The sequence below is a fragment of the Theropithecus gelada genome, chromosome 1 (assembly GCF_003255815.1).
Source record: "Theropithecus gelada isolate Dixy chromosome 1, Tgel_1.0, whole genome shotgun sequence".
NCBI classification, from domain to species: Eukaryota; Metazoa; Chordata; class Mammalia; order Primates; family Cercopithecidae; genus Theropithecus; species Theropithecus gelada.
Genome location: NC_037668.1, coordinates 65,717,196 through 65,726,090, shown reverse-complemented (window position 1 = coordinate 65,726,090; position 8,895 = coordinate 65,717,196). Strand labels below are relative to the sequence as shown.

The 8,895-nt window shown below is 43.8% G+C and overlaps 1 protein-coding gene across 1 annotated transcript in view; it reads right to left on the bottom strand.

Moving 5' to 3' along the window:
• Positions 1 to 1,010: 1,010 nt before the first annotated feature.
• UTP11 (UTP11, small subunit processome component) overlaps positions 1,011 to 8,895 on the bottom strand; it is a 20,738-nt gene continuing 12,853 nt past the window's right edge. Inside the window, exons 4-9 of the mRNA XM_025365619.1 lie at positions 8,337 to 8,439; positions 7,506 to 7,619; positions 6,613 to 6,706; positions 6,382 to 6,512; positions 1,989 to 2,099; positions 1,011 to 1,266 (exon numbers count right to left, since the gene is read on the bottom strand). Coding sequence (XP_025221404.1) covers positions 1,183 to 1,266; positions 1,989 to 2,099; positions 6,382 to 6,512; positions 6,613 to 6,706; positions 7,506 to 7,619; positions 8,337 to 8,439 — 637 coding nt within the window. The 3' untranslated portion in view covers positions 1,011 to 1,182. The remainder of the gene's footprint in view (positions 1,267 to 1,988; positions 2,100 to 6,381; positions 6,513 to 6,612; positions 6,707 to 7,505; positions 7,620 to 8,336; positions 8,440 to 8,895) is intronic.

The following is an 8,895-nucleotide window of genomic DNA, read 5'->3' as shown; positions in this document are numbered from 1 at the left end:
AGAGAAGAGAAAGAAGCTGGCTAACACACCCAGGGGTCCATATTCCCAGAGTGAAGGTCTGCACCAAGCTATTCTGGCCTTGGAATTGTGAGTTGACATGGAGTGCAGAGGGCAGAGATACAGCCAGGCCTATTCTGATTTGGGCTTCATCAATAAAGAAGAGGTGCTCCCATAGGTTCCTTGTTCCAAGAGTTTCTATCTGCAGCTTTAAGTGAGAGAAAAAAATTCCTCCTTGGATAATTTATGAAGCCACCTGAATAGCTAATAAAAGAAGAATGAGTGACGGTAAAATCAGTCTATCCACTAGATAAAACACTATGCAATCATTAAAAATAATGTCTATTTTAATGTTTACTCTAGCATGTATTACTGTAAAAATTTTTGTGATGTAACAAACTGGGAAAGAGCTAATGATTTAATTAAAAAGTAGGACATCAAGTTGTTTACTGTAAGTACAAAACACAAAAACATGGACAAAAAGTGATGCGTTTTACAAAATGGAGAAAATCAACTAGACTACTCACAGTAATTGTCCACCTCCACAGCTCTAGCTCCTAGCACAGTTAACTATGCAATAAATATTTGTTACTATTGAATAAGCACTGGGATTAGGAATGAATTAATCTATTTTCCAAATCTGCTATAATGAGATCCTATGTTTCATAATAAAAAAAATTTGGGGCTGGGTATAGTGGCTCAACCCTGCAATACCAGCCGGTTGGGAGACCAAGGTGGGAGTATCACTTGAGCCCAGGAGTTCAAAACCAGCCTGGCCAACATGGCAAAACCTGGTCTCTGCATAAAATTTAAACGTTACTCAGACATGGTGGCACACGTCTGTAGTACTAGCTACTCAAGAGGCTGAGGCAGGAAGATCACTTGAGCCCAGGAGTTCAAAGTTACAGTGAGCCATGATCACACACTGCACTTCCAGCCTGGCAACAAAGACCCTATCTCAAAGGAAAAAAAAAATTATGTATATAAAAATAAGACTAATTTCACAAACCAAAAACAATTACAGAAGAGAGGGAGATTTAATGTTGTCCATAGAAAGACATTAAATGTCAGACTGACAATTTAGTTATGGTTACAAACCATGCCATTTGGACTAATGGAATTTGAAGTTACTAGAAAAAGACAACAGATTTTAGATGCAGAATGACGAGGCTTATCTATAACATGTCAACGTTTTCGACGACTCTGAAATTTATAAATAGCTGGCGAGTTCACCGTTTCTTTCTTCACCTTCACTTTCTGAGTTTTATCCTACAAAAGAGTAAAAAGGTAATCAGTAAAGAGAAGGAAATGGTTTTGTAAAATCGAAAGGTTAATAAACTACCTATTAGCAGCCCTTTTCAAAGTTGAGAACACACAAAGCCCTACTGCCCAAGGCATCCACTGTAGGCAATGAATTAACTTCTCCCCTAGGCATCTAGAAAGTACTAGCTGTGTACAGTCCTGGGAAAATTGAAAAGAAAGGTGTTCAAGTATTTGTTTCATTTAAAATTATAATTTTAATTCTCTCACGGAACCCCAGTTGAGAAAGGCTAACCTAAATGATCTACAAAGCTAAAGAATTTGACATTTAGAGGAATGATAAGAATATGAAAGAGGCATCTTATATTCCTCAGCTCTGCTATTTAACTACACAATGTTGTCTATTTTTAAACACCAATGAGTGACATGCACTGTTTTGTTAACCTGTTTAAATGTTACGGGAGCTGCTCATAAGCTATAAAGTTCATATGCTACCCGATCCTACCCTTTGCTGTTCCAAAGCACTGACTAATAACCCCCTTATTACCTTCTTAATCAAGGCACATTTCAACACTGTCAGAGTAACAGACACTGGCTCAAACCACTGCCCCTGAGGAGCAGACATTTTCACTGGGGTTGATTTACACACAGCTGAAATCCAGTCTGAGTTAAGACCTTTACAAGAAAGAAAAGGGAAAAAAAAAAAAAGGCCTAAGGCTCTCTCTCCTCACCATAAGATCTTTGCGTGTTTGAATTTTCTGAGCAATAACGAACAATTTCTTCTCTCGTTCAATCCGCTGTGTCAGGCAGTTATATTGCTTTTGCCTTTCTTTAGCTATTCGCTGGAGAAGAAACACACACATTCTCAGTGAACAATGAACAGGACAAAAATGAGTAAGAAACTGTTTCTTAATCCATTTAAGCCAACCGCGTAGTTCATCAACTCCCTCCTTTCGCCAGAATCAACATAATATGGTAACAATAAAGTTACCCATTTTAGGAACATCACATTCTGCAGCTGAAAGGAACCCTGGGCCAGATGTAGTGGCTCACGCCCGTAATCCCAGCACTTTGGGAGGCTGAGGAGGCAGGGTCACTTGAGCCCAGGAGTTCAAGACCAGCGTAGGCAACATAACGAGACTCTCTCAAAAAAAAAAAAAAAAAAAAAAAAATTAAAAACGGAACCCTGTAGACTATCTTATCAAAACCCGTCATTTACAAATGCAGAAAAATGAGGCCCAGAGAAGTAGTAAGTGGTCCAAGGACACATGGCTCACCTGGAGCAGAGTCAGGACTGTCCCCCTCTCACAAATCCCAGGAATCTTTCCACTACTACACTAAGCTGCTTCAACCTTTGTGTGAGTGCCACAGTCACCTGAGATGATAGCAGGAATGAATCAGTGTTGGAAACCCTACACAAAGCGAACGGAGAGCAACAGAAGAGTCTGCAACAGAAGGTCCCCAGGCAGTGTGCTGGTGCCTAAAAATCTTACCACTCAGAAAGCAGAATAATTTTTTCAGCAGAAGCTGACCAGAGAATTCTCACTGCTAATGACTCCTCAAAGATCAGTGGGGTCCTTAGGTTTTGGGAAATCATCAACCTTAGAGAAATTGATGAAAGCTTTGGGATCTTTCTTCTTTTTTTTTTTTTTTTTGAGGCAGAGTCTTGCTCTATCACCCAGGCTGGAATGCAATGGCACGATCTCAGCTCGCTACAACCTCCGCCTCCTGGGTTCAAGCAATTCTCCTGCCTCAGCCTCCCTAGTATATGGGATTACAGGCGCCCACCACCATGCCTGGCTAATTTTTGTATTTTTAGTAGAGACAGGGTTTCACCATGTTGGCCAGGCTAGTCTCGAACTCCTGACCTCAAGCGATCCACCTACCTTGGCCTCCCAAAGTGCTGGGACTACAGGCATGAGCCACCAGGCCCAGCCTGGCATCTTTCTTGAGATAAATGTACATACACGTTTGTAAAAGGTTGTGCAAGCACATACCTATCTGCACAAAATACCAGTGAGAAAGGGGGGTTTTCACAGACCTCCTAAAGCTCACTCATGGGTTGTCTACCCACTCCAAGTTACAGACAAAATATCCTTGCAATCCACCCACCAGCAGTGTCTTAATAAAAATAATTTTTTTTTTTTTTTTTTTTTTTTTTTTTTTTTTTTTTGAGACGGAGTCTCGCTCTGTAGCCCAGGCTGGAGTGCAGTGGCCGGATCTCAGCTCACTGCAAGCTCCGCCTCCCGGGTTCACGCCATTCTCCGGCCTCAGCCTCCCGAGTAGCTGGGACTACAGGCGCCCGCCACCTCGCCCGGCTATTTTTTGTATTTCTTAGTAGAGACGGGGTTTCACCGTGTTAGCCAGGATGGTCTCGATCTCCTGACCTCGTGATCCGCCCATCTCGGCCTCCCAAAGTGCTGGGATTACAGGCTTGAGCCACCGCGCCCGGCCTAATAAAAATAATTTTGCAGTAAACAAAACAGAAAAAAACAACACTACTAGACAAAAATGGCAAAAATCTAAACCTCCCTAACTTCTCAAAAGCTATGCTGATGAACTATTCTACATGGAAATTTGGAATACCAATCTCTCTAGGGACTACCACAACTCTTGAGAAGTGTCAGTGACATGGCTAATTGAAAGTACACCTGCCGGGCGCGGTGGCTCAAGCCTGTAATCCCAGCACTTTGGGAGGCCAAGACGGGCGGATCATGAGGTCAGGAGATCGAGACCATCCTGGCTAACACGGTGAAACCCCGTCTCTACTAAAAAATACAAAAAAAAACTAGCCAGGCGAGGTGGCGGGCGCCTGTAGTCCCAGCTACTTGGGAGGCTGAGGCAGGAGAATGGTGGGAACCCGGGAGGCGGAGCTTGCAGTGAGCTGAGATCCGGCCACAGCACTCCAGTCTGGGTGACAGAGCGAGACTCCGTCTCAAAAAATAATAATAATAATAAAAATTAAAAAATAAAAGAAAGTACACCTAATTGCCAGGCGCGGTGGCTCACGCCTGTAATCCCAGCACTTTGGGAGGCTGAGGCGGGTGGATCACAAGGTCAGGAGTTCAAGACCAGCCTGGCCAAAATGGTGAAACCCCGTCTCTACTAAATATACAAAAAATTAGCCAAGTGGTGGTGGACGTCTGTAATCCCAGCTACTCAGGAGGCTGAGGCAGGAGAATTGCTTGAACCCAGGAGGCAGAGGTTGCAGTGAGCCGATATCGTGCCACTGCACTCCAGCCTGGGTGACAAAGTGAGACTCCGTCTCCAAAAAAAAAAAAAAAGTACACCTAATTGACAAACAACAGGGTTATCACAAGAACACTCGTGAGCAAGCTCTTTGGCTGGAAGTGTTATCTACAGAGGGAAATATTACTGGGCCTCAGACTTCAACAATTCACGGATTCTAGCACAGTCTCACAGCAGTGGTTTCAGACAGCTTTTGTTTTCGCTTTATTGCACAGACTGTCAGATTTATGGGATTACCCAATATAGTCAAACTAATTAGGGGTATTTATATTACTAAAGCAAGTTTAGCTGCCTCTGAGCTACAGAAAACTGCTGTGAAATTAAACATTGGAAGCAAAACTGATGCGGTGTAAATGATTCAAATCAAAACAGAACAGCTGTCTGCTTGAAACACATTGACAGCATTTTTTTTTAATGAATCAGTCAGAAGAGTTCAACTCCAGAAGGCTTTGAGGAAAAGCATGTCTTCTGCACAACCTAGTTACAGTGACGGAAAGCACCATAAGGAAAAGCCAAAACAAAATTTTTGCTACAATACACAATATGAAAGACCTTTTGGGCAGGCATGGTGGCTCACGCCTATAATCCCAACACTTCAGGAGGCCAAGGCAGAAGGAAACACTTGAGCTCAGGAGTTTAAGACCAGCCTGGGCAACTTAGCGAGATCCCGTTTCTACAAAAAAAAATTAAAAATTAGCTAGGCATGGTGGCACACACCTCCTGGTGTGTGTACCCAGTTGGCTGAGGCAGGACGATCGCTTAAGCCCAGAAGGTGGAGACTGCAGTGAGCCATAATCACACTATTGCACTCCAGCGTGGGTGACAGTGAGACCCTGTCTCAAAAAAAATAAAAATACACAAAGAGCTTTTGATGTGCGTATTCACTGCTAAAGGTTCAATATTGGCCAGGCGCGGTGGCTCAAGCCTGTAATCCCAGCACTTTGGGAGGCTGAGACTGGCGGATCACGAGGTCAGGAGATCGAGACCATCCTGGCTAACACAGTGAAACCCTGTCTCTACTAAAAAAGATACAAAAATATAGCCAGGCGAGGTGGTGGGCGCCTGTAGTCCCAGCTACTCGGGAGGCTGAGGCAGGAGAATGGCGTGAACCTGGGAGGTGGAGCTTGCAGTGAGCTGAGATCCGGCCACTGCACTCCAGCCTGGGCGACAGAGCAAGACTCCGTCTCCAAAAAAAAAAAAAAGGTTCAGTATTAAAGTTCCAAATCCTTTAATCTTCAGTAATTCCTTTCTCTGCATTTTCAAAACACTGGCATTTGTTACAAGTATAAAAGCACAAAGTGCAGGGTCAGAATTGGGATTCAAACTCAGGTTAAAGGCCAGAACCTAAGCTTCTGACCACTATACCACACATCTTCTGATCATAGAAATCAGAGAGCCCTTCTCCACTTCCATCCCATCATCAAATCCTCCTACAAATCCACTTTTGTAAGGGAACTCATGAGTTTTCCATAAATAATTATCTGAGACCAGCCACAGTGGCTCACGCCTGTAATCCCAACACTTCAGGAGGCCAAGGCAGGTGGATCAACTGAGGTCAGGAGTTAAAGACCAGCCTGGCCAACATGGCGAAACCCCATCTCTATAAAAAATACAAAAATTAGCTGGGTGTGGTGGTGCACACCTATAGTCCCAGTTACTGGGGAGGCTGAGGCATGAGAATTGCTTGAACCCAGGAGGCGGAGTTACAGTGAGCCAAGATCGCACCAATGCATTCCAGCCTGGGAGACAGTCAGACTCTGACTAAAAAATAAAGTAAAATAAATTTTAAAAATTCTTTTAAATGCAGTGGCAAAAAAAAAAAAAACCACCTAGATTCCCCTAAACTCACATGTGAAGAACAATAGATAAAATTACCTTAAGTCCAGTCTGATTGGTAACTCCTTTCACTTTTTCTTTCTGCAAGGTCTCTATCCTGGGCCTATTAAAGACTCTGTCGACTAGCTCCGGGGCTGTTTGCAGGTGAGTTGCAACGTCAAACTGTTCAACTAAAATTCAAGACAATCCTTAAGGCACTGTCTGTTTCTAACACCAAACGACACAGACTGGCATGGTAGACTGTCCCAGAAACCTTCAAACATTTCATACCTTCCTTTTTGGTGTCAAAAAAGAACACATGCTTGTTCTGTTGCTTCCCCTGGAAATCCAGCAGATGGAGCTCTGATTTTAGTCTTTCAATTTTCTAGAACACAAAATATGGTCTCACTTTATATTAGATTCTTCTGGGGTACCAAAAAAAAAAAAACTGCAAAAGTTTAAACCATTTCACATCATTATTGCCAGCCAGCAAAGAACTTGCTTTATTCTTTTAAAGGAAAGGATCCCAACACATATCAGGTACTGGGCACTTCCCAGGATGCACTTAATCCTTGTTAACAGGCCGGGCGCGGTGGCTCACGCCTGTAATCCCAGCGCTTTGGGAGGCCGAGGCGGGCGGATCACGAGGTCAGGAGATCGAGACCATCCTGGCTAACACAGTGAAACCCCATCTCTACTAAAAATACAAAAAAATTAGCCGGGCGTGGCGGCGGGCGCCTGTAGTCCCAGCTACTCCTTAGGCTGAGGCAGGAGAATGGCGTGAACCCGGGAGGTGGAGCTTGCAGTGAGCCGAGATCACGCCACTGCACTCCAGCCTGGGCGACAGAGCGAGACTCCGTCTCAAAACAAACAAACAAACAAACAAACAAACAAAAAATCCTTGTAACAGTCCCCTGAGACAGAAATGAGGGAAGAGCCTCAGGGAGTTGAATTTACCCATTGTCATGAGGCTAGTAATTGGCAGTGCCAGAACTCAAACCTAGGTCTGTCTCATTTCCAAACCTGAACTCTTTCCACTCTACCATGCTAACTATACTTCTAAATCATTATTACAATCAAGTGAGATTGTAAATGCCAGAAGAAATTAACAAATACCTTGAGATTGATATATTTAAGTTTCCTTTCTTAACCAATAAAACGAATCAGAACAAAGAATGAATTACCTTAGCTTCTGCAACCCTCTTCATTTCTATATATTTGACGTCCTGAGTTCTCATCAGCTTTAGTTGTTCTGGGGTTACTTCTTCCTTAGTCTCCTTAATAATATGTACTCCATCCTAAAATCCAAATTTAAAAGATATATTCCCTATTACATTAAAAATCATTAATAAGTTGTTGGCACAGTGCATGTGCCATCAATCTAGAACAAAGACAACCATAGGCCAAGTGTGGTCACTCACACCTGTAATCCCAGCACTTTGAGAGGTCAAGATGGGCAGATCACTTGAGGTCAGGAGTTCAAGATCAGCCTGACCAACATGGTGAAACCCTTTCTCTACTAAAAATACAAAAAATTAGCTGGGCACAGTAGTGTGTGCCTGTAGTTCCAGCTACTTGGGAGGCTGAGGCACGAGAATCACTTGAACCCAGGAGGCAGAGGTTGCAGGGAGCCGAGATCACACCACTGCACTCCAGCCTGGGCGACAGAGAGACTCCATCTCAAAACAAAACAAAACAAAACGAAACAAAAAAAAGACAACCAAATGCTGTATGCTAACAGCAATCCTAGATACAGGCCCCTGAGGCACACGTTCAGTGTGGCACCTCCAGTCATCCATCCTAGAACAGCTCCGGGTGTAAGATAACCCAGATCAAAGGCAGAAATGCACACTCCTCTGGAAGTAGAAGGTTTGCCTTGGACACTGACCAAGAGCACCTGGAGTAACCAGAGAAGGGTTAAATTAAGGCCAAGGATCCTTCCTCTCCATCTCCTCTCTGCCCTTATTTTCCAATGTGGGGAGCTCAAAACACCAATCAAGCCACTGGGCACCCACCTGGAGTTTAACCCGAGTCATTTTGTAGTAGAATTCATCTGGATTTTTTTCAAGAGCCTTCTTACGGAGAGCTCTGAGGTATTCCTGTTTTTTACGGTAGTCACTAAAAGACAGGTTAAATGAGGTTCATAGCAAAAAACAAAAAGATAATTTTTAAAAACCAAAACCCACAATAAGCAAACTTTACAAGCATCTAAAAGGCCACACAGAGCGAAACTCAAAAAAGCCAAAGCAGTGACTGGATCTGATGGACACTCCACTGTCACTGAGCTGAGCTCACGCTTCGCAGGGTCCACAATCTAATCAACAGTTCCTACTCCAGTGGAATCTGAAATTAACTGTCCCCAGCCCACATATGTTTTTTTTTTTTTTTTTTTTGAGACGGAGTCTCGCTCTGTCGCCCAGGCTGGAGTGCAGTGGCCGGATCTCAGCTCACTGCAAGCTCCGCCTCCCGGGTTCACGCCATTCTCCTGCCTCAGCCTCCCGAGTAGCTGGGACTACAGGCGCCTGCCACCTCGCCCGGCTAGTTTTTTGTATTTTTTAGTAGAGACGGGGTTTC